General features: G+C 42.8%; 1 protein-coding gene across 8 annotated transcripts in view; it reads left to right on the forward strand.

Moving 5' to 3' along the window:
• Ppp2r2b (protein phosphatase 2 regulatory subunit Bbeta) overlaps window positions 1-26182 on the forward strand; it is a 400180-nt gene that overhangs the window by 289738 nt on the left and 84260 nt on the right. For all 8 annotated transcript variants that reach the window (XM_034518041.2, XM_034518043.2, XM_076912724.1 and 5 more), the window contains 3 exons: window positions 8282-8379; window positions 11334-11499; window positions 17740-17852. In XM_034518041.2, coding sequence (XP_034373932.1) covers window positions 8282-8379; window positions 11334-11499; window positions 17740-17852 — 377 coding nt within the window. The remainder of the gene's footprint in view (window positions 1-8281; window positions 8380-11333; window positions 11500-17739; window positions 17853-26182) is intronic.

A 26182-nucleotide genomic window follows, 5' to 3' on the forward strand; every position in this document is an offset into this window, starting at 1 on the left:
AGAGAGAGAAAGAAGGAGTGGGAGAGAGAGAGGTATGGAATCTGGAGATCAACATTAGGTGTCTTCCTCAATCACTCTTCACCATACTTTCTGAGACACAGTCTCTCACTAAACCTGGAGCTCACCTATTAGGTAGAATGGCTGGACAGAAAGCCCTGGAGATCCACCTGTCTCTGTTCCTAGCCCCGACCCTACCACTGTGGTTGCAGGAGCACATAGATATTACATGGGTGCTGGGAATCTAAACTCAGAGCCTCATGTCTGTGTGGTATGCACTTTACCAAATAAGCTGTCTCCACAGCCTCCCTCCAACAACTGTTTCCTATGCCTCAATCTACCATGATTTCTCAATGCTCTAAATGGGATATTCCCAAGTTCAAGGACCACTTGTGCTTGGGGAAATTTTTTTAGTATATCCCTATTCCACTGGCTCCATAGTGTGTAAATAACACATACTCATTAAACAGAGCCCTTTCATATCACAGCCATAACTCAGAATTCATGCCTGTCTTATCGTAACCTCCCTGTTTTCTCCCAAAGATCACTCTACCTTGGTCCCCTTTCTTCCCTTACTGTGTGTTTTCTCTGCCTGTGGCTCACAGGACCCTGTTCTTCACTGATCCATCTATCTGGTTCTGTAGTCACCATTCATTGTTTTAAGTAAGAGCTCCCTGGGCTCCGCATACCTTACAAAAAATTCTTTGTTTCCAGTGTTTCTTTGTTATTTTGCTTAAAGATTTTTTTGGTCTCTATGTGATGGTGTACTTCAGTATTGGCTCTCCCTTGGCAATCCACCAAAGAACAGAACATTGAGGGGCATCTGTCCTATACTGAGACATTCAGCTAGGCACTGAGGACTCCTTGCAGAGTTTATAATTTAGTGCATGTAAGAGGCATTGAAATTATCCCAATACCACTGTAATAAGAGCTAATGACAAGAGATGATAACTTATGAAGAGGAAGTAAGGGGGCAATGAAGCTGCAAATTAAAGGGAGCTGGCCTGGCTTTGGGAGAAATCACAGTTTCCCTGGAAAAGTGATATTTGAGCCAACTCTCAAATAGGGGAGTTTTAGCTTCCATGGAATGGACATCTTGTCTTACTGACTTCAGAGCATCTGGCACAGAACAATTTCTGACTAAAAATATACCAATCAGATGCCATTATAAGTGTGTTTGGGTGGTATAGCTCCTGACTGGGAACCACCTACCATTCTTTCTCTCTCTCTTTGGACCTGAAGCTCCAGCAACAGGGTCAGCTACAGATGCCCTGCCTTGTTTAGATGATCTGATGATGTCCTGCATTGTTGATCTGAAAGATCAGCAGGGTTTGCATCACCTGAGTAGTTAATTATTCCTCTGTGTTTTGGAAGAGTAGATGACAGGAGACACCTTGACAGCGGATTCTACCTTTCCCTACACAGGCTCTCAGGCAAGTCTGGACAGCTATCACTTTCCCATTGCATTTTTTCTGCATTTAGAGGCTTGTCATTTTGAAGACACCACTACCTTGTGGGGAAGTATCATTCCATCTGTAGGGAAGCCTCCTCTTCCATCAGCCCACATGTGCCTGTTACCTCACATGTTGGGTATCTGGTCATCCTGGGGAAGCCTTTTAAAAAGAACAACATGGTGCTCCTGACTCCCCTCCTCCTACGATCTGGATTTTCCCAGCTCAGCAAGCATGGAGAGCTTCCCTGCATATGAGCAGAGAGAGCAAAACTCCTGAGGAGGGTGTGGTTCCCTTGGAAGGCATAATTTTATAATGCATGCTATGTGTAGACTGGAGTAGAGATTCACAGGAACTTGCTTTCACCTTTGCATGGTTGAAAAAAATAATGCAGAACCTCCATAATATGGAAAAGAAGAGACAAACCACTCCATATCGCTAATTAAGCAAGTGGAAAGGAAATCTTGTTGGGAGGTAGAGTGCAATGAATCTGTACACACAAGAGCCAGAGGAAGGCAATTTGGGGACAAGGAAGGAGGCATGTTTTTCCAATTCAGCATGCATTAATAATCTGGCCCTGTACAAAGTACTAGGAGGAAGCCATGGACAGAAGAGTATGCTTAAGGACATGCTTTTTATGGCTGGGATATAGTAACAGCCAAGGTTTATTCTTCAGCCCTACAAAAAGAAGCAAACAAGAATACTTTTAAATTCAAATAACAGAGAAGTCATTCTACTAGCATGGGTACAAGTTCAGACATAGCTGTCCTAAGGAAGGTTTTAGCTGCTCACTTGTCATTAAAAATATTGTCCTGTTTCTCCAGCTGTCACCAGTGTTTGTTGGTGTTTTTGTCACCAACAAAGTCCTCCTTTGTTATCCCACATCACATTGTAGATGCCACCCACATATAGATGAACATACATAATCATAAGAAGACAAAACACAGATATCACAAGAACATATAAGTGAAACCCAAGAGGACAACTTTACCCCCAGGAGGCTGGAGAGATGGTTTAGCCATTAGGAATATTATGTACTGCTCTTGAAAATGACCAAAGTTTAGCTCCCAACATCCATGTTGAACAACTCACTGCCACTTATAATTTTATCCCCATGGGAATCTGATGTCTCTGACTTCTGCGGTTACCTGAACTCACATGCATATACCCACATACAGATACACACACATACACACATTCACACGCACATGTACACATATGATTAAATAGTAAAAATGAATTTAAAAAAATAACCTTCCATCAGAAACTTTAGTCCTTCCTTGCAGTTCTTCTACTCCATGAACACTTCTCTTCATCTCATTGGTCAAGTCTCAGTGACCTGACTACAAACCTGGATGAGAAATATCCAGACTTCCCAGCCTCTATAGTTGGACTGTAGAAAGCTGGCAAGGAAGAAGCACTGGGTGAGGGTAGCTCAGCAAGAATCCCCACATCACACACTATCTGTCATTATTAAGCTTGGAAGACAAGAGCAGACTGTCAGTTAACTCTGTCATTTGCAATACTGTACACACTGTTAACTAAGGACATAATTGGAATATGATCCTAAGAAAATAGAACTGTGGGAAACGTCTACTCTTAGTTTCCAGTGAGAGGAATACTAGCACCAAATTGAAGTTAAAACCAATGTGGACACAAAGCACAATGCTCCAAGTAGAGAAAAAGGATTCAGTTTCCCAAGACACTGTTGATGAGTCAGAAAGTCTAGGTTAGACCAGAAGTGTAGAGCAGAAACAGCAAGAATATAGCTTGTATCTTGCCTCTTGTTAGGCCATAACCACATTTGTTCACCTCCTTCTACGTGTGTTGGTAAAAACTGTGCTCCAATGTACTATTTTCATTACCAAAGCTTACCACCACACACACAAAAAAAAATGTGACCTGAAAACATGAGTACTAACTTAAGACTGAGAACCAAGACCAGGAAAGGAAACCACAGTTTCACAGAAACAGGACTAATTGATTCCCATGGGAAGTCCGAGAATTTCCTATTTTGTAATGATCTACAAGGTCAATGCCAGTCTAACTAGAGATCCTTATGAGGAATAGCAAGGGTGCATATGTCTGTTCTCCAGATGTCTCCACTACCAATGAATCAAGACACCTTACCTATAGAGAAGCTCACAATTTTTTTTTTCTATGCAAACCTAGCAACTGCTACCATTTCACCACTGGGATATGCTGTGAGGTATATTTTCCATTCTTTTCAACATCCTTGTCTTAAGCAAAGATACAAAAACAACCTTGAGCTGACTTGGTCATCAGGAGAGAAGCTCAGGCTTGAGTGGGCAGGGTTGAAAAGTCGATCCAGTAGGAAAGATAGCTCACTATCTTAGGAATGTGGTTTAGATGGAAGATAAGACTTGGCTGCATTACCCATTCATTTCCATCACTATGATTGATATTCAGAGGGAGTACCAGTGACCTCCTGGCCAGTATCATCTCTCTATCAGTGGATGCTGGGGCTCTCTGAATCTAAGCTGCATTGTCCTTTGATCAAAATGCCACCCCAGTCTAATATGTCACCTAATCTCTCTCTCTCTCTCTCTCTCTCTCTCTCTCTCTCTCTCTCTCTCTCTCTCTCTCTCACACACACACACACACACACAAACACACACACACACAATCTCTTTTGACCAGGTGCTCTGTCTTGACTGCAGCCCGGGGTGACACTGTGGGACACTAGGTCACAATCTCTGTTTCCTTCAGCCTCCCATCTTGTGAATACAACTGCCAAGTCAATAACCATTGTTGAGGGGAAAGGAGACCTGATGTAGTAAATTACTAGTGTGAAACTTTTGTAAGATACAGAGATTGATTCTTAAAAGGAAAACGTCAGTCTTCACAGTGCCAAATTGGGCTAGAAACAGGGTTAGCAGGCCACCATGTTGTGGAAATTAAATCAGCACAAATAGACTGGGGGCTCGGCCAATCTCAATCCACACACGGTTTCCTTTAGAAACCCTATAACCACATTTGACTCCGGACACTGTTTGAAGCTTTCCCCCCCCCCCCCATCAGTGTGTACTGTACCCTCACCCATATAGAAATTGGAAGGGAAGTGATCAAAGATTTATTTCCTTACTAAGCAGCACAATTAGATGGAAATGAAATTTAATGCAATATTGAGATGTCTTAGAAACGTATCTAAGGGTGAAGATCCCATGAGGAAGAATTGATTTCTGCCTATCGTGTTTCAAGATGAGGTTGCTGTCACTAAGATAGCTAGCTAGCTTATGGTCATGCCTAGTTCCCTCTCTTTCTAGGCTCACAGAAGTTCCTGTCTTGAGCAGCAGTAGGTCTGCTTTGTTAACATCATGTTTCAAATGCAAGAGAATGGGCATCTGTAGTCTTGGTATGTTGAAATTGGAATGTGAAGGTGATTCATGAGTTTTCTATTAATTATTAAGCAGTCATAGATGGAGATAAGTAGAGATGGATGGGATGGTAGAGTCTTTCAGCTATCCCGAGCTGCTTTGCAGTGATAAATGAGTCAGGAAACAGAAAAGTTCAAAACAGACATCAACCAAACTGTGGCAATACCTATATAGCTGCCTGGTGAGCTTAAAATAAATATGAAGTGTTAGCAACAGGACAGAGGAATTACACGCTCTGCCATGTGGGTCACACTATTCAGGCTGCCCTATTCAGGTCACCCTTTCTCTTGCGAGGTTCTCAAAGAAGACAGAGCCCTGAACAACGGTGGCAACTGCAAAACAAATGAGACAGATTTTAGGGTCTAAAACAATACCTTATATTTCATGATGGAGAGCTCTGGTGGTGTTGGCTGGGACTGTGTGATCTAAACTTGGATCCCACCCTATTTTCAGATATGTAGATTTTAAAGAAAGGCATTTCGGAGTCTGGGTAGAACCATGTGTTTGTCGTCTCTGGGAGAGTAGCATTTGAGAGTAGCTTTTGTTTTGCTAAAAGTGGCTTTTTCTTGACAGGTGAGCCAGGGGTCATGTCCAAAGAGCTACTTAACTCTTTATTTTGATACCCAGCTTCACCACCACCACCCCCCCAAAAAAAAAAAAAAACCCTCACCATTAGGTCTCAGTCCCCACAGCTCATGGTCCAGAGTTTGTGTATTAATGTTGCCACCCAATGCAAGAACATAACTGCACAGAAATAGGACCTTGAAACTCAGCCCCAGTGAGCAGGGCCTGGCACCATACACCAGTGATTCCAGCACTCCAGAGGCTGAGGCAGAAAGATCACAAGTTTGAGGCCAGCCTAAATCCCAGTTTAAGGCAAGCCCAAACTACATATTGTGGCCTGCCTTAGAAAAAACCAAACCAAACCAAACAAAAACCAACCAGACAAAGATGATGTGAAGTGGGTACTTTTTGTTCCAAACTGGGTCTCACCTTCTCATTGCTCATAAGTCCTCTGTTTCTCTGTCTTTGTCTCTCCCTCCCTCCCTGCACCTCCTCTCTCTCTCTCTCTTTCTCTCTCTCTCTCTCTCTCTCTGTCTGTGTGTGTGTGTCTAACGTTAGTGTTTGAGCAATTTGAGCAATGAGTCATGATTCGTTCCTTAGTACTTGTCAGAAGCTAGAAAGTGAAAAGAGACAACCAAGCCCACCTTGTATTCCAGGCAGGTCAGAAAGCTATTTCTGTACTTACTGAAAGGCCAGAATCAGTACAGATGTCAGCAGCACACACTAACTTCAGTCTGTCTCGGAGAGGGTATTCTAAGGTAACTGCAGACAGTTGACAGATGACTTCTCCCAGCAACACTGTTAAAATACACAAGCTATAAGAAAGACCAGTGATCAGATGTTTTGTGTAAAGTAGCAAGTTCTCCAGCCATGCTGGGCTTTGCTATACCTTGGTCTATGGGTGCCTGTTATGTGAACAGGCCTTCCAAAGGTATATCAAAAGCTTAGCAACCACACAGCTTATTCTGTTCTTTATTTCCTGAGAAGATGGAATTGATTTCCAGTTTAGATCAATAAGGAATGAAGTCGCCTTATCTAAGTGAAGATGATTATAAGTCAGAAATCATAAACACTTGACCCACGAACCACATGCAACCTACTGACAAGATTTGTGTGGGAAGGGGATATGCCTGTGTGAGTACCATGTTTGTGTGAACCCCTCTTCTTCCTTATTTTTTGAGATATTGTCTCTCACTGAATCTGAGGCTCACCAATTAGCAAGACTAGCTGAGCAGCAAGGTCCCAGAATCTTTCTGTCTCTACCTCCTAGTACTGGAGTTAGAGAGAGGCACTGCCATGCTCAGCTGAGTCTGAGTACTGAGAACCCAGGCTTGGGTCCTTATGCTTGCACAGTAAGGACTTAACCCACCAAGCCTTCCCATCAGCCTGCAGACAAGACTTTCTCCTCAGCACATACCTGTAATCCCAGATCTCAGGATATAGAGGCAGGAAGATGCCTCATAAAGAGGGAAGTGCCACAGATTGTCATGTGTTGAAAAAGAAAACATTGTCGGCATATAGAATTTAGATGTTTTCACTAAGATCTAGACATCTGGGTGTGAATTCCTCAAAAACTGAGGACCACAGACTGCACGTGCTATGTTACACTTGCTCCGTAAGATGAACCACTGTATCGTTTTCCTTCCTTGCCCTGGAGAGTTTGAACTGACTCCTGATAAGGAGTAAAGCTTGAACTCTCTTTAAGTGTGCCTCACTTGACCGATCCTTCATTGAGTGAGTGACACATCACAGGTGATGAAGGCTTGTGATTTCCTCTCTCGTTCCGCACGAAGAGTGAGAATTGAGAATATTTTCAATATGCAGAAAAGATACTGTGTGTGAGCCGAGAATTTTATGCTACTTATCTGAGTGAAGCTGGCATACCAAGAACATCCGAAAATGACAATACACACACACAAGATGTAAGGCTTGAGTTCGTCGGGGATTGCTGTCAGGGTTTCCCACCTTACCCTTGCCTTTGCTGTCATAGGTTCAGGCTCCAGCCAGTCCTCAGTCAGACAGTACAGTCACAATGCTTTCCTTCTTTTGTTCTTTTCCCTTTCCTTTCTATTTTATGCTCTCTCTTCTTTATCTCTAAGCTCATTTACACTCTCCAGTTGTTGGAAGAGTGATTGACATATGGGGGAATTAATCTCTGGCCCTAATAAATCCACTCATAGGTAATTCACCTGTTCTTCGGCCACAAGGTAACCAGCATTGAAGCTGACTTTATTCCCCCAGTTATCTGTGCTCTGAGTCTCTGCCTGCACCTTTCTCCAATGCTCCCTGACCTTCTGACACTGTCTTTCCAGTACCCTGTCCTGGAAAAGAGTGTGCTCACCAGAGGATGCGTTCGGCTTATGCAATAACCCTAGTGAAGTTGGGGGACTTGAGGGGTACCCCAGTGACTCCTGTACTCTCTGCTGTGGTTGGCATTGGCATCAGCATCTGCACCCTGATTCCCTCAATGTTCAGTCCTCAGCCTGACCATCACATTTACTCTTGTCTGGGGAATTTTCTTGGAGTGGAAGAGGGGTCTGTGGTTAATGAAAATAAGCAAAGAAAAACCATTTCCGTGAGCGAAAAGAAACTCACATTCTCTTCCGTGAACCAGAAGGGTGTAAACAGGCCTTGCCCCTCTGCTCACCTCAGATGTTCCAGGAGCCCACGGTGCGGTGGGGGCACCTGGGAAATTGGGAAACAACTGCTACTTCAAGTGGCACTTAAAATGCAGAACATAAAACCCTGCAAATTCCACTGCACAGCCGGAGCCCTAAGCCCTTAAATGCGCAGAAAAGTGTGTCTATTATCTACCCATTCAACATAAGTGTGCAGTTACTTAAATTGCTTTTGTCTTCTTCTTCCTTTCAGCTGACATTATCTCTACGGTAGAATTCAACCACACGGGAGAGTTACTAGCGACAGGGGACAAAGGGGGTCGGGTTGTAATATTTCAACGAGAACAGGAGGTAAGTATCAGCCAATTGGACATTCTCATTTTCTTCCCTTTTTAGAGGAGGCCCCCCCACTGTGCCTTAATCCTCATGTGTCTATCGCCCTTAACCTTGCCTGCCACTTTGCTCACCAACAGCAAAACTGCCAAAAAGTCATTAGCATCCACAGTTCTAAGTTCAAGCTCACAAAAGCCCCTCGAAGACAATTCTCCCTGGGCAAGGCTGTATCCTACTAGAAACGAACATTGGGAAACAGCAGCTGTTCTCATCTGACCTGCAAAATTCCACAGGTGTTTACAGAGGAGCAAACTCCAGCTGTTGTCTTGGGATCTGTCCTCCAGGTGTTGAAATTCAATCTCCCTTCATTTCAGGTACTGCCAGAATACATAGGAGAGGGAAATAGCTTTATTTGACAACAGTTGAAAAGAGGGCATGTTGGGTCAATAGAGAAGAAAGTAATGCTCAGACTTCTAAAGGGCAAAACCCTCCAAAAAGGCTCCTTAGGCCAGCATATGGCACGGGCTGGTGTGGGTCCCTGAAGCTGGATATAGTACATAATGCCATTTCAGTGGCTGGTTTATTCCTGAGGCTTGGGTTCTTCTAGGAATTCTTTTTCTCTTTCACATAAATTGAGGATGCTCCTGCTGCCATGCCTGTTTCTGTTTCCTCGAGATGGAATTATGGCCCACTTTGATTTCCTTGGCCTCTCCTGGCACACTCTAGTCCTTCCAGCAGGGTAGTCTGTATTCCAGCAACTCTTCCATCTGCCACTGCCTGCCTCTGAGATTAACTGGGCACCGGGGAGTCACGAGGGAGGAAGACTTCACAAGAGACTTCCCGAGCAATTTAATGCCCACTTTGTGCCTCCAAGCCATTTGCATCACACCTCCCCCTCAAAAGAGGATAGCCTCATTTAGGGGTGATATATTTGGTAATTGCACATTATTTGCAATTAATTTCTATAAGGGCGTCATAATCCCTCAGGGTCCTGTGTAAATTCAAGTGCTCAGCATTAAATCAGGCATCCAGGCTATTACACTAGCCCCAGAAACATGGAGATGTAGTTGGCAAGTAAGACCTGAATCGCTCTTCGTGACCTGGAATTTTTCCTGCTTTTTCCAGAGCTGCCTGGTGCTAATTGGTCTGGCACATGCTACCCACACTTGACAGTCTGATTTGGATGGTAGCAAATCAACCCTCTTAGAAATTTATTGTTAAGGTGGACTGCCACTCTGTGAGTGAGCAGGGGAGGAGCAAGGGTGTCAGCATCTAAAGTCCTTTGAAAACTGATTTTCAAATCTCCAATTTAAAAAAAAAAAAATCCAATTAGGTTCACAGCTATGATTAAGGGGAACTGGAAGAGCTATTTAGCATAAATTACCCAAGGCTGTGTGTTACCAGTCATAGTCCACCCCACATTTTCTGCTATCTATTTATAGGTTTCACCTATTTTCATTTACTAGGAGATCTGGGAAGCCTGACTCATTAGAACGATGGGAGACACACCTTCTAAAGTAGTGTGGGTGGGTTCATAAAAGTCAACGAGGATGAGGATCTGGGAATTCAGTATTCAATTTTGGCGGCGCTTAGAGGTTCGGATGTACACATAGCTTGGCTGACAAACGCCATGTGACATCGTCTGGGGGCGGCAACGCTTCAGGCAATGTGTTTGCTCACAGACAAACTGCTTGATAGGACCTCTGTCCTCAGTGCCTGCCTGCAAACCTCTAGGCTCAACAGAAGCGCCCACTGAAATATCCCTACGGGTGTCCTGTGTCCATCTAAGATCATATGTTTTTAAATTGAACCTTTTCTTTAAAATCAAACATTGATTTAAAAATATGTTTAATAAAACCCAAATTTTAATTTTTGAACAGATTTCGGAGCCAAATGTCAAGACTTTGGGAAACTGGTTCTAAAATCCGTGTAATACAACCTTCTCCCTGGAGTCTTACCCCTCTTCTCCCTTTCCCCTCTTTTCAGGCCCTTGGCTCTCTGCTCTGGATCTCATCATTTATTTAGCTCCTGCAGTTTGCTTTCTGCATAATTAGTGCTAGGGGAAAGTCATAGGTAAAGGCCACCATCCTCATGATGCAGATGACACTCATGTGCAGATGGTCTTCTCATCACTTACGCTGGATAAAAGGGGAGATGGGAAGGACTGATGCTCAGATCGCTCCTTATGAGCAGTGTGGCCCCAGAAGAGTCACTTATATCTCCGAGCCTCTCTCTGGGGTCCATCTCACAGCTCTGCCTACCTCTCTGAGATTCTGTGAGCATTGAAAGTTACCTTTGCTACAGCCTTGCACCTTTCATAGGGATTGATATAAGTGTGTGAGAGCATCTCCACAGAGTGGCCTCTTGGCACTTCCTGAAATACACAAAGATTTAATAGTAGATCTTCTATTTGTATTGATTGCAGTCTTATTCTATTTTAAATTCTTTCTTTCTTTTTTCCTTTTTTTCCTCCTGTTTTTTTGAGACAGAGTTTCTCTGTGTATCAGCAGTCCTGACTGTCATGGAACTCCCTTTGTAGATGAGGCTGGCCTCAAACTCACAGAGATAAGCCTGCCTCTGCCTCCTGAGTGCTAAGATTAAAGGCATGCACTACCATGGCTGGCAACTTCTGTTTCTATGTATATGTTATGATATATTCTTTTTGTTAATATAGTTTTAAATATATAATTTTCAAATAGGGGTGTGTGTGTGTGTGTGTGTTTCTGATATTTGCCAACAGAGTGCATGCTTTTGGTGCCAGCAAACTGAAGCTGAATCTAGAGCTGTAGTGGCTTGGTATCTATTCTCTCTCTCTCTCTCTCTCTCTCTCTCTCTCTCTCTCTCTAATGCAACCTCCCAGTGCAACCTCCCAGCGGGACCCTAATGGCTTTTCTCAGAGGGGAAAAAGAATCCGTGAGTTGGCACATGCTTTAAATGGTTTAATATTCTGTGTGTGTTTTACTTTCCTACAGAGTAAAAACCAGGTTCATCGTAGGGGTGAATACAATGTTTACAGCACATTCCAGAGCCATGAACCCGAGTTCGATTACCTGAAAAGTTTAGAAATAGAAGAAAAAATCAATAAGATAAGATGGCTCCCTCAACAAAACGCAGCTTACTTTCTTCTGTCTACCAACGGTATGTGGAGGAGGCTTTTATTTGTTTTCTTTTGTATTTCTCCTATTTGATATTTTCAGAGACAGTCAACCTGACCTGTAACTTTTCCTTTGCCTCAGTAGTCCTTTATCCCTTGTGAGCTTGTGAAAAACTTAGAAACCCTGTTTGCAAGATGCTTAGCAGAATTCATGGTGCACACAGAATTGGACTCAGTAAATAGTAGCTATTCACTTTATAAATATCGAATTTATGACCCAATTCGGTGGAGCCCGTTATCGGCAGTTTCCTAGTGTGGATTGCTTGCAGGTGTTTGAGGAATGTGACTTCCTGCCTTAAGATTCATTGCATGTTATTCTGGGGAAGCATTTCAGGAAACTCGACATGCTGTTGGCATTTTGAAAAATAGTTATTAATCCCTGAGTATATTTTCGGGTCTGCAAAGCAGATGTCTGTGTATCTGAGAAAATCAAGTTCTGAGCCCAGAGCACAAGACCAGAGAAGTTGGGGATGCTCCCAAAAGCTGATCAAGAAGCAGTTTCTTTATCTGCCTTCAAACTCTCTGTGTCCTTTATATTGCTATAGAGTGATATGAATAGAGACGGGAGGATAGGTTACTGGTAGGTGAATGAAGCCTGTTCATATATTCACTCCATGGAGGAAGCTGATGTCACTCCAGGATTTTGACCAGGAGAAAGGAGAAAAAAAAAAAAAAAAAAAAAAAAGCCAGCTTGGAATTCAGTCCCTACTGAAGAATGCTAATGGCAAACAGTAACCAGAGGATTCAGAGAGAAAAACTAAAGAGCAAGAAAAAGAGTCGACGGGTGACTCATTTCACCACCTGTGAGTCTATGCGGAACACATGTGTAAATGTGATTTAAGAGTGTCATATCAAGAACAGAAACATGGGGACAATGTCTGCAATACAATCAAGCATATATTCCTTGTTAAAGACAAGAAGGATGCACAGCAAAAGATTTCCTGTTACTAAGTCTTGACTGTGCACTGGAGGTCACTTGTAACTTTCTTCCTTTTATCATTTTAATTTTGAAAGAGAGAGAAAGGCAGAGAGACAGACGAAAGAGAGAGAAAGAACATAATTTAGATGGCCTCCAAATCCCTCAACTATAAAGGCAGCATATAAATAAAAAAAAAATATGATAATTCTAAATTAGCTCTTTGGGAGTTATTCAAGCAAACCTCAATGTGACCAGGTCTTTATTCATCTGGTTTTGTTTGTTTGTTTGTTTGTTTGTTTGTTTTTTGTTCTGGTGTCCTCTTGACTCTTTACAGCCCTGATCTCTTGGAGGCCAGACCACTGTACTTCATGTCCATTGATTCTCTGTGGTTGCTCTCAGTTCATGTCTCACACAAAGACTTTGTTGTTTCACACCACTCAGAATGGAAGTTTTAATGTGGGAGTTTTAATGTAATTACTTCAGTCGCAGAGAAGTGTCTGATTGTCTTCCATAGCTAGATTACATTATATTATGAAATTTAGCCTATTGATTATTGCAGTAAAATCCAAAGGCTTATTAAGTGCTTTGTAGGGGGGATGGGAAAGAAAGTGGAATTCAATGAAGATTAATTATATAGCATAATGTTCTGTTAATTGAGTTTTTAAATAGTTTTTTGATTAACAAGGATATTATCTTCCCATTTGGGATGCTATTTCACATGTCAACTGCATCTCAAACCGACTCTTCTAAGAAAAATTCCCATGTTCTTGTGCAGTCTTCATTCCTATACTAATATTGAGGTTAAAAATCCAAGCACATCCCCATGCCAAATAGGGTTAACATTCAAAAATTAATGGAAGACAATGGGAATTACTACATAAAAGAGAACATGAAGATAAATGATAATGTTGTGTTTTAAGCTGCCACACGTGATGATAAACTACCCAGAGAACAAGCCAGAAGAAAGAAAATGCCGTTTCTCATATTAACAGCTGCGTGCTCCTTAGAGTTTTTTTTTTTCCCCTACAAAGCTTTAAGATTCAGAGTCAAATGAAAATGCTGTGATAATAAAGTCAAGTATGACCCCAGGCAACACAACCCTAGGGAACTGGATTGAATTCTCCATCAATTATCTTTTGGAGGAACAGGGTGCTTATCTCATTAGTTGAGTATAGCTACTAATTCTACTAGAATAGGTTTTTAACTTCAGAACTTTTAAAGAAAAGTAAAGCTCACATTCCATTGTGAAATAGACCTTGATGTTACTTGCCACACAAAGACACATTGCACTGTCTGGGTTACTTATCCTGCCTGGCTGTGTGTGCTGAGAAAGGCAGAGTGCTAAGGTGTTCATGATGAAAATTAAGAAAATACCTGGACACAAAACAAAGACAGGGCCTATTCTGACACAGAGAGAACCACTGCTAGTGTCTTTTAGAGGAATAAGAAAAGAATGTAAATAACATGTTTATTAACAGAAATATGATATATTATATAAGGTGTTTTTAAGCCAGATTTTAACATTTAATAAAATAGCAACAAAAATACTTTTCTAGCTGATATTTTATTAAAATACCATAAATGGATTTTTAATGACTGCATATTATTTTCTCATATGATTTGATTCTTCTGTGGTTTAAAAATAGGTCTCCCAATATTAGGCTTTTAGTTGTTAACACATTCTTACTACAAATTATATTCTGTAGTGTAATCATTATATTACATGTCATAGATTCAGTAAATACATGTACATGGATAGCTGTCAGTATAAAATATACATTCAGGTAAAATGCATATATTACCCACATGGCATATTGCTTGTTAGAAATAACTAAACAAGAAAATAGTAGTTTATACAGAAAATGGATGCAGTAATCTTAGTCCATAGGAACTAAGGGAAGTTTTTCTCTTTTTAACCTTCCTGCTCATTCTCCTTTTTCAATTACAATGGCAGGTACATCTTATATAATAAAAGAAGGGAAATGATTAAATATACAATTTTGTATACATAATGTCATTGTAGTTCCTTGACTCAAAATACTACATACAGGAAATAGAAGAATATACATAAGAGACATCATGGTGAAGCATGCCTTTCATCCCAGCACTGGGCAGGCAAATGAAAGTGGTTTCTGTTCCAGGCTACTCAGAGCTACATAAGGAAGACACCATCCAAAAACTAAAAGAGAATATATACAAAGTTTTGATCATGGATTGTTTCTAACTGGAGGTCATATGGCTAACTTTTATCCTTGTGTTTTCCCTGTGATTTCTATTTATCTCTATGGCAATTTATCATTTATGATATAAAATATAAGATTGAAATGCCTTGCAATAAATGGATTTAGACCCATTTCAAAGCTAAGAAACAGAAAAAAATTTGGTGGTGATTTAGACCCATTTCAAAGCCAAGAAACAGAAAAGACTGGCTTATAGGTTGTTCTCAGCTACAGCTGATGAAGAACAAATCAAGTGACCATGAATGAGGTTCGTGGTTAACTTTCTCACTCTAAAAAAAGCAGTCTTGTGTGAACAAGATCTCAGAAAAGCTTGGGACCAGAGGGATGCAAGCATAGAGCTAGCAATTTCTAAATTAAACTCACAGCTGGGGCAGGCTCTCCTCTCAGCACAAGTCAGAGTGATTGAAAAGATGAGAATCCATGGATCCCACAAGGAACAGTGTGGCCAAACATGAGAAAAGGCTTTGGAAGCCCAAATAATACCTAGATGTGAGAAAATGGATTTTTACTAAAATGTCCCCATAGCTGCTGACAGCCCAGAACATAATGCTTTTAAGACCTCTAAGGATAAAACATGAAGTCATGAAGTCCTGTGAGGTCATGTGCCTTTGCTTGCAAGAGTGGTCCTCCCAAAGGTGAAGAACCTGGGAAGGGATGGTGTGGAGCCTGGTGAGTAGTGAGTGAGGCAGGACAGAAAATCAAAGAAGTCCCATCACAGACAATAAGAGGGACAGCTTCTCTCCCCAGAAGATAGAAGTATGGAGACATCCCTATGAGATGACACTCACAACAAGAGAGTTACCTATTCTTACTGTAGATGTTTGGCACAGAATGCTAATTCTAATGACAGTTACTATTTGGACACTATCATTAGCCACAGTTAAACATGCTGATTCATTCCATCCTAATACACCCCATAAGAAAAATGACATTTCTACCAGTTTATGAATAAACTGGGGTACAGAGTAACAACTGTGTAATGTTGAAATACATGGATGTGTGCATATGGAAATTGAGATTTAAGTGGACATCTCCTTGTTGTCTGATGATCATTTCTGACTCCAGGACTACTTTGTACCTGCCTTCCTGAGAGGACCATAGTCCTTGGCCACGTGCCTGTTGAATGAAAAATAAGCAAGCAGGAAGGAAGGAAGGAAGGAAGAAAGAAAGAAAGAAAGAAAGAAAGAAAGAAAGAAAGAAAGAAAGAAAGAAAGAAAAGAAAGAAAGGGAAGGAAGGAAGGAAGGAAGGAAGAAAGAAAGAAAAGAAAGATAGAGGAAGAAAGAAAGAAAGAAAGAAAGAAAGAAAGAAAGAAAGAAAGAAAAGAGGCTATGACAGCTCCTAGGGATAGTGGAGGAGAAGGATTATTGTAGATATGAGGGAAAAAACATCCAGAGGCAGAGACAAAGGCATCTGGAAGAGTCCAGAGTGAACATGGCCAGACTGAGCCAGGCCATTTGTGAGGATATGGAGGTGGGGTAGAGGGAGAGAGAAGCCTTGGATCAAGAGAAATGCCCTGGGCCAACAAACTCCCATAGACAAACCAGCTGAGTTATATAGGGCCAAAGGAGCTGGGAGAAGAGGCAGTCCCACCCTTTGGGTGCAAAGTTCAGGACAGGGACAGGATATGCTAACCAGGATGATTCTTGAAACAGGTAGGGACTGAAGGATGCTGAGAGACCCTGGCAGCCAGAGTCTGTTTTGATATGTTAATAGGCATCTCAACCCTTTGTCCTGGGTTTGAGACCTAACAGCTGTTAGGCAGTAGCAAGAATTAGGCCCAACAATATCTCACAACAAATCCTGTCCAATAGAGACAAATACAGAGAAACTAAATGTGCCCCTGCTTTTCAGAAGGAAAGGCAAAGACAAGCATGGACTGAGGGTGTGTGATCTGATAAGGAAGGTGTTCAAGGCCATATGGCACACAGACAAGACTGCCTTAGCCCAAACATGTTTTGTAAAAATGTAGAATGGAGAGCCTGAGTGGAGCATGCCTTGCCAGGTCTCAGAGTCCCAGATTCCCTCCATCGCTGCCTTGGGCTCTCAGCACCTGGAGGCATTAGAGTTCTCATTTTTGTTTCATTGCGATGGAAAAGGACAGGTGTCATCAAGAGATTCGTGGCAGTATGACAGTCTAAACGATAAGTTTATAGTTGGGAGCTATCAGGAAGCAGCAAGAAGGAAAAGTGATGGGGCAGGAGAGAAAGAAGATTGGAGCCCAGGTGGGGGAGGGGAGAAGAGAAGAAAGAAGAAAGAGGAGAGGGTGGGCAGATGATTCGTTGGCAGAGAACTTTTCTAGCTTCTACAGCCCTGGGTTTAACCCTCAGTGCCAGATGGAAGGAAGGAAGATAGACAGACAGACAAACAGAAAGTAAGTAGATAGATGATAGATAGATAGATAGATAGATAGATAGATAGATAGATAGATAGAAGATAGATGATTGATAGATACAGACAGACAGACAGATAGACAGACAATAGCAGAAGGCACAGTACATCAGTACATTCAAAGGACCTGAAGCAGAAGTGTACTTAGTGACCTAAGCACAGACAAAAGCCATGTGACAGTAACACAGGGAGTTGGTAACAGAATGGTCAGCAGTATCAGAGAGTCGGGGAAGCCAAGAGTGCCAGGTTTTGAAGGGCTTTCGTGGGCATGGTGAGGACAGTGTCTAAGAAGGATGGATGCTAAAAAATAGAAATGGTAACAGTGTCCTACTGCCCAAAGCAATCATGAACACTAGATTAAAATTGTCCATATGCTAACACTTACAAAGTGAACTCTATGCATGTAACATTCTTATTCTATTTCAATCAATATTTTTACTGAATGAGTCAAATTAAAATGTAAGGTGTATGTTCTAACAGTGAATCATCAGAGAAGGCCATTTGTGCCAACACAATCTGTGCTTTTGTCTTTCCTTGTGAGCTTTGCCTTCAAAGGACATGAGATTCATGCAGGACAGAACTTTGAGGAGCTGGTTCCTCTAGCCCTTCTCACTATTGTTACCTTGATCATCACCTTCCTTGCCCTGTCACCATGAATTCTGATTGTCCTCCACAGATAAAACTGTGAAGCTGTGGAAAGTCAGTGAGCGTGATAAGAGGCCAGAAGGCTACAACCTGAAAGATGAGGAGGGCCGGCTCCGGGATCCTTCCACCATCACGACCCTGCGGGTGAGTGTTGCTGTTCCAGCCATGCCTTTCAGCAGCCTGGACTAGCAAGGGACAGGGGATTGCCCCCCTGAAGTTGGGCATGTGCTGGCCACAGCAGCAGATTACAACTATAATATGTGGTTGAAGGCACTGGGCAGAGCCTCAGCCTACCCATCTCTGGTGACAGATGGAGGAGCGGGAAAGGTGCCAGGCCCTAATGACTACAAATCCATGTTTCTGTTTTGTCCCCAAGGACTTGCCACATGGCCACTGCCATACGTTGCTGTATTCTTAGCCTGTCTAGTCACATTACCTAGAATGTCTTGAACACCTTCTGTAGTTGGCATAAGGGGCTCAAGGCTACTCAGGTGGAAAGTTCAACTTTTGCCTTTCTGAGTTCAAGCTTCAGAATCTAACAGACCTGGGTTTGTACCCTGCCACTTACCAGAATCATACATGGCTATTGCATTTGTCTTTGTGCTATTTTAACTAACAGAAACTATTTAAAGGAAGAGCCATTTGATGTAGACCACAGTTGGCAGGATTTCGTCCAGGGTCAACTGGCTCCATTGTTTCCAGGTTGTGCTGAGGAAGATAGTAGTGTCAGTAGTCCTATGTAGAGAGGACTCATTTCATGGTGGTCAGAAGGCAAAGAGACAGACAGACTGGATGGCGTCAGAGACAAGATATTCTCCAAAGACACATCTTCAGACTTATTCTCTCCAACTAGGCCCTATCCTTCCTATAATTCCTCCATATTATGAATCAGTAACACATTGACTTGTTGGTGAAAGTATGTATGATCCATTCGCTTTTGGGTGATTAGATCCACCAACATGAGGACCAGGTTTTCCACACGTGAGTCTTTTTTTTTTTTTTGGAGGAAATTGTATTCAAAACAGAGCCTTCACTTAATCCTTTAGAACTTTAGTCAGACACGTTATTTTTCCTCTCTTTCCCTGGCAACTAAAAGCCCTGTTGTCTATGAACTCGCGAATGTAAAAGGCAAGGGGTAGAAAGTCCTTCCCCTGTGGCTGTCACACTCAGCACATATGTAGACTTTGCTCTCAGCTTGCATGGCTTCCTTAAGGCCCTCCAGATGGGCATAGCCTGGTAAAGAGGGGACCATTACAAGCACTCACACTCAAATGGCCCTAACTCTACACAGAGTAGGACACATGCTCAGAGATAGTAATGGAGTTGTTGTTTGTTCAAAGGAGAAAGAGGTGGCATTTGGTTCTGAAAGCCCGGAAAGACCTCAGAGAGGGTTGCTGGTAAAATAGATTTCTAAAAATGGAGAATTAAGAGAAGACTCTGAAGCTCAGCAGTCTCACCCTTCCTAATGCTGTAACCCTTTAATATAGCTCCTCATGTTGTGATGAGCCCCAACCATAACACTACTTTTGTTACTACTTTATAACTGTAGTTTTGCAAATATAATGCAAACAGTTGTGTTTTCCAATGGTCTTAGGCAAGCTCTGGGAAGGGGTAGTTTGACTCCCAAAGGCATCATGACCCGCAGGTTGAGAACCACTTCCCTAGTGATAGGTAAAAGTGATTTAAGACTGGATGGTTTCTTTTGAATCTGTTCAATGCAAACAGTAAAGTAAGAACATGTTGGAACCAGCCCTAACCCCACAGGACTTCTAGCCCTGTGAAGTATGTGTTTCCAGACACCAGCTGCTGTACAGAGGGCCAAACCTGAAAAGGGAACAGCCATCAGTGAAGCACATGCCAGTGGGGAGAGAGGGTCTCACCCAGGTACAGAAGAGGCCGTTGGTGATCACTGTGTGCCTTTATCGACTCACAGGTTCATGCATTCATTGATTCATTCTTTCATCTATTTGTTCATCAAATGCTTTCAAACACTCTGCTGGCCCATAGGACTGGGCTACTGGGGCTTATCCTGTACTAATGGGCACTATATCTTTAGTTGTGTTCCTTCTGAGCCCCCGCAAACTGGCTGCTCTGTTCTCATGCAAGTTCCCCATCCCTGCATCAGACCAAGATGGGGCGGTGTCCACCTACCCTGCTGTTCTAAAAGTGCAGAGGTTTGGGAGACTTCAAAGAAGCATAATGAAGAACAGGAAGGTCCAAGTGGGCTGAAGTGGGTTAGACATATGACTGTACTCCTCTCCCGCTGGGGATTGTGGGTGTTACGACTTGAAACCTTGAATCTCCAGTGACTCATCTGTAGAACACAGGTGACAGTAGTCACTATTCACTGTGGTTCTAATGCAGATTCAATGAGACACTGTGTATGTGATAAAGAGCTTAGCCTGTGTAGTATCTGGAACTCCAAGAACACTCCAAGCTAGCTCCTCACTTAATGCTACCATCAGCAGCAACATCAGCAGCCGTCACTATCATCATCAGCCTCACCACCATTGCTGCTGACAGCATCCCTGCATCCCTTTTCTTATCCTAATTGTGTGTGTGTGTGTGTGTGTGTGTGTGTGTGTGTGTGTGTGTGTGTGAAAGAAAGGTCATCTTTTTCTTTTTATACTATTTTATTCATTCCACAAGCCACTTATAGATAGGTAGTAAGCACTGTGCCAGAAATAGCACAGGAATTAAGACTTTCTTTTATCCCTCAGTCCATGGCAGTCCTGTGAAGAAAACAAATGGACTGGGTACCCCTGAGTTCTGCCATGGATTCTGCCTGTAGTGCTACGTTGTTCAAAAAATATGTCTTGCATTCAAAGAGATTGAATTTGTCCAGTCCTTGAAGCAAAGTTAATACACCTTGAGATTGTTTGAGACTATGTACTTAACCTGCTGTCCTACTGTGCATGTACTTGGTCTGTTGAAGTTTAACCTGCCTTTAAAAGAGCAGTGCAAACAACCTTACTATGCAGAGCAAATCATACCATTGCCCTTGACCCAGAGTAATGGGCTCTGTGTATGTGTGTGCTGTAATCATTTGCTGAAAGCAGCCAATGGGGTAGAAGCAGCGTTAAAGCAAATTTTCACCATAAATGTTGGAAGCAAAATAGATATAGGCCTATAATACCTGTTTGCAGTAGTGTTTGCCGTTTTGGGTCACTTGGGTAACATTTTCCCTTGTAAAATTCTGTTAAAGATTTCTATCCCATGCCATATTTTCTGTGCTGTTCAATAAAGACAGAGAAAACCCCATTTTTTAGGGACAGACAAACATCAGGCACATGTACATATGCACACATACAACAGACAGACAACAGACAGACCAGTAACCACACGCTACAGAGGGAAGATACAAGGAAAGAAAATTTAAATTTGGGCTCAGTTTTGATCAAATTATTCTGAAAGGGAGTACTTTCTTTTCATTTCTTAATGTGACATCGATGCGTTTTGGTGCCTCTGAAATTATCTTTAATGTGTTAACTGATACATCTGCCTTTGTTTACTTATGTGCATGACATTTTTCAGAGGCCATCTGTAGTGCCCAGTGTGGTTTCCATTGCCAATGGCATCCTACGGGATTCCATATATGTGTCTAACTCCTTGGAGGCTCCATCCCAGTGACAGAGGAAAGAGGCCTATTTACATTCCCACTAGAGTAGATAGAGCTCCACTGTGGCAAGACAACATTGCTAATGAAGTGAGCTTCAGATCACTCCTGACAGAGGCCCGGAGGTGTAGCTGCCAGTTAGAAAATAACAATTCTAGCTCCAGTTGTTCATAACCAGCTGTGTGGCGCTGGATGGCGCCCGCCATTTTTTTTTTTTTCTCCTTGCTTTTAAGCTGTTGAGCAGAGGGTTGGAGAAATTTGAATTCTGAGACCCAATTTGCATTTTTGGCACTTGACACTGGAGTTTGTTAAAAGACCAGGGTCTGTGATCACTGGATTCTATCATCCACCAACCTCCTTAGAATTGTGATTTTTTTTCAACTTCTGTTACTTTTCAATCACATGAGCAGTAATAATAACAATATAAACCTGTGTTTTACTCCACTCCTCAGTCTGAGGCCTTAAAATAACACCCAGTTCGTGTAAATACTCACATCCCACACTCTGCCCTTTAAAGCTCCAAAAAGGCCTGATGGAGAAAGAAGAAAACAAAAACAGCAACAACAACAAAAGGAAAACCCACTCACACAACCCTGAAAACCATAGATTCAGAACAGAGACCCCCAAAGAGAGAACACTCCCATGTGACATTAAACAGACTATTCCTTATCAACGTGCTCTGCGGTTGAAATCTGCATTGCCAGCAACTGCGTCCCCCACCCCCTTCTCATGCAGAGATTTCCACTTGCTCATTTCCACAGTATCCGAGTCCACGTGGGTCTTAAGAGTGGGAACATTTAATAATACCCGACAGCTAATTAATCCTCACTGTGTAACGAACCCATCCTTTTTCAATTCTGAGAGGCTCAGCATCTTAAAAGCAAGACTATGCATCTGGCTTTTTTTTTTTTTTTTTTTAATGGAAGATGCTCTTTTAAACCCAATCACTTGTTACCGAAGGAGCCCAGGAGAAGAATGTTTCCCTGCTCAGCATCCTTATATCCCCAAGATAATCATGGTGACAATTGAGTAACACCCGCTGGATGCTTTCTTACCTAATGCCTCAGTTGATCTCCAGAACACACAGTGAAGAGGAGTGGGCAGGGATTTGGCAAGGAAGTTGCTAGAATCTAGTATTTGCTGAGAGTCTCTGCTCTACCACATGCACGCTGTACTCCTTGTTTGTAGCACGCTGCCCCAGGGGCTGAGTCTACTGCGCATGACAAGAAGCTCCAAGAGGGGAGTTCCATGCTCAGCTTGCGGGGTTACGAAAGAGACATTGGTATACTTTGCTACTGAACCCTTAAATTTGATACAGGAACCAGGAGAAAAAGCAACTCGCTTCTGTCTTTAGTTACTTGTCATCTCAGAGCTAAGACTTAAACCAAAGCCAGGACTCTGAGCCTTGTCTACGTACATCAGGGCATTCGAAATGCTTTTCTCTCATATGCATGTGTTTGTGTGTGGTATGAGTACAGTGTATATGCATGTTCACTGGCATGAGTACACATGTGTATGTGCGAACATGTGCATGTATGCAGGTGTGTATACATGTTCACGTGTGTGCATGCACATGGAGGCCCAAAGCTGATTCCAAGATGTCTTCCTTAGTTTCTGTCTACCTCCTTCATCAAGACAGGGTCTCTCGCTTGAACGCTGAGCTCACGTGTAACTTCCACTAGGATAGCTCACCAGCTGCTCTGGGGACTCCCTGGCTTGCCTTCTGTGAGCTGGAATTGCAGGCAGGCAGTCATGCCCAACTGGCATTTGTGTGGGAGACAAAGATCTCAATTCTAATTCTTGCCCTTGTCGCCAAATACTTTATACACTGAGCTATCTTTCCAGCCACTAAAATGCCACTCTTAGTAATTGGTGCCTTTATTATACCTGGTCAGAGGTGCTCACAATAACCCCACAGACACACACACACACACACACACACACACTTGCTTGCTCACTCATTCTCTCACTCACGTTTTCACAGTCATTAAGTTCCCCAAGACAACATGGAGAAACAAACCCCTCGAGTCCTTGTGCAGCATACGCAGCAACTCCTCCACACTCCTCTCCGCTAGGCTCCCAGGGGCCGTGGGCCCTTAGAGCCCTTAGAGCCCTTTCTAGGCAACAGGATTGGTATTCAAGTGAATTAATCAGCCACGGATGGAAGCTAGGTAGTAAGAAATCACCCTTGGCACTCTCTCCCAGAGGCATGAGCCTGGAGACAGTGTGTGCCTCATTAGAGTGGGTTGACGTTGCCCTAGGAACCTAGGCCAGGGTGACATTTGCCTTTAAACCTGTTATAAATAGACTCTCGAAGGTGTGAGCTCTCACACTGCGACTTGTCATAACCCGTTTTTCTGAGAGAAGAGAGAGAGAATATGAGTTAAGTCTTCTAATGGATTTCATCCAGACTCCACTCACAGCTAATGGAAAAAAGTATTTAAATAACTATGATAAAAGCACTGCTTCTTGGGGTACATTCTGATTACTAGGTTCTGGCTTCTACATCCTTACACCCATTGACTCAGTACAGTAATTTTGCCAGGAAGCTTGTGCTATTCTCCAGGTCATCGGAAGCCATAGACTTCCTGTCAGTTGCTGCCCTGGTGCCTTTATGAAAGTATTTCCTGAAATACTTGGTGAGAAATGGCGCATACCCCTTCCTGGTCACTCTGCTCGTCCTTCACCTGATCTTTCTTCTTAGCACTGAGCATAACTTAATAACCCATTTGCTCACTGCCTGCCATGCCTCATCCCTCTATGGGAAGGGAAGTGGTGACGCGTCCACAGTTGGAGCAGTGGAGGCACGTGCTGGACAGTAGGTCACCATTTGTCTTTAGAATGGATTACACCGAGGCAGAGACTAAAGGTTAGAGGAAGCATGGCATTTGCCCACAGTCTCATGACTCTAAAGTGGCAAGGCCGGCAACTCAGACCCTACTGACCCCAAATCTAACAGTGGCTCTTTCATTTATTTTCTCCATGGCTTTTGCGCTCTAAGAAAATGCAAGTTTGTGGCCGTACTGCTGGAAACTGTCATCATTAATGTCCATCTCTTGGAAGTCCTTGTCAAGACCTCCTTAATTCATAAGCTTGCGTTTAGCGGTCCCGGGACTCTGAAATGGCTACTTTGCTATTAGGTAACTTCACAGGGACCAACCAACTCTTCCCTTGATGATTACTGCTACCCTGTGTTCCCACTCCTGCCTCCTGCTCGTGACCACGCCCATCCACCTCTAAGTCAGGTATTCTTGAATCTACAGAACTTACCTGCTTCCCCTTAATGTGACTGTGATCTTCACAAATCACAGGGATGGCTATTTAAACAGCTCCAGGCCAGAGCCTCACAGGCACGAGCATCCAGCAGCTGCTGCCTCAACTTTCTGAGAAGTTTCTATGAGGTTAGACAAGTTAGACTCGCCCAAAATGGCTTTTGCCCATGGAGAAAAATTTTCAATGGAACTACCGATTTAACTACCTGATCCGTTTTTAAGAGAGCTGATGAGACACTCTACCAGTTTAAGATGATAAATAATAACTACATTTACTCAGCCTTTCATCAAGATAGGCTTGGGGCTAAGCAGTTTTTAATGTATATTTTACAACTCTTTCCTTCTCGTAATCCTATGATTTAGGCATTTCACCCATTTTAGAGATTTGTAAACTGAGGTGCAGAGAGGTGAGTGCTGGGGTTGACAACTCAAGGATAGTAAGAAGTAGACCCACGAGCAGAGTGCAGATTTGTGTGCACTGGAATCCTGTCTTTCACGTGATGAGAGCTGTTTTGGGCTCAGTCCCTTGATTTATCCAAGGATGAGAACTTTTTGAATACTGACTGGATGATAGGCACCACACAAACCGGCTCCTATAAAGGCAGTCTCAGACAAATGAGTCACTCTGTCCCTGCGGTGCAGAGAGGAAACAAGCTGACTGTGGGATCAGTTTAAGCCATGGTTCTCAGAATGCAGTGTGCCTCATGGTCACCCAACACACTTTTTAGAAACATTCGCTGGACCGTATCACAAGGAATTCTGGTCTTGATAGCGTGGATAATACTCTCCCTAGGCAACTCGTGAGGAGCTCTGGCACACACAGAAGAACTAACAGAAGCTCTGTTACTTCTCAGTTACTGAGAGTAACACATAAGGTTGCCATGGCAGCTCAGGGGATGTACAGAATGGAGGACTTTCAGAGTAAGGATGGGGTTTCCCAGACCAGTCTTCAGGGCTACAGCAGCTTTGATGCTTATGGGCACTGTACCTGGGAGGCAGGAGAATGTGTGCTGTTGTTTGCTTCCTTCTGGTGGTGTAGATGATATGAGTCCAGTTCCTCATAAGAGGAAGCAGCTGGGTCAGTCCCAGGGCAAACAATTGGTTGAGTCGAGACTGGCTTTCACTGCCCCTAGTTTTAATTTGGGGTTTACGCTTTAATAACCAAGGCCTCTTAGGACATAGAGATAGCCTTCCTCCAACCATTTTTAATTTTTTTTTGAACTTCATTTTCTGATTTATGGCTGCACTGGATGCTTGATATACAATCTTTTCACGGCTTCATCTTTCCTGATATTTGTTGCAAATAACAATGGGAGTTTTAGCTTCTGCAGTGAAAATCAATCAAGTCTGTTTCATATTCACAGGCTGGCAACGGCCCCCAACGGCCCCCCTGGATTAGATTAACTTGGTGAATGTGTCACTCTGCCGTGGGTAATTTCTCATCCCTAGCTCCGTCTTCCCCCTCCTACCTCTGCGGACGAATATTGAGAGCTCTCATTGATTGACTGCCCCAAAAGTGAATACTGGCATGTGATGTGTGTAACACGGCGGGACGCACGTAGTCTGTGTTTATGAAAATAAATAAT

This window comes from Arvicanthis niloticus, chromosome 14, assembly GCF_011762505.2.
Source record: "Arvicanthis niloticus isolate mArvNil1 chromosome 14, mArvNil1.pat.X, whole genome shotgun sequence".
In the NCBI taxonomy this organism is placed as follows: Eukaryota; Metazoa; Chordata; class Mammalia; order Rodentia; family Muridae; genus Arvicanthis; species Arvicanthis niloticus.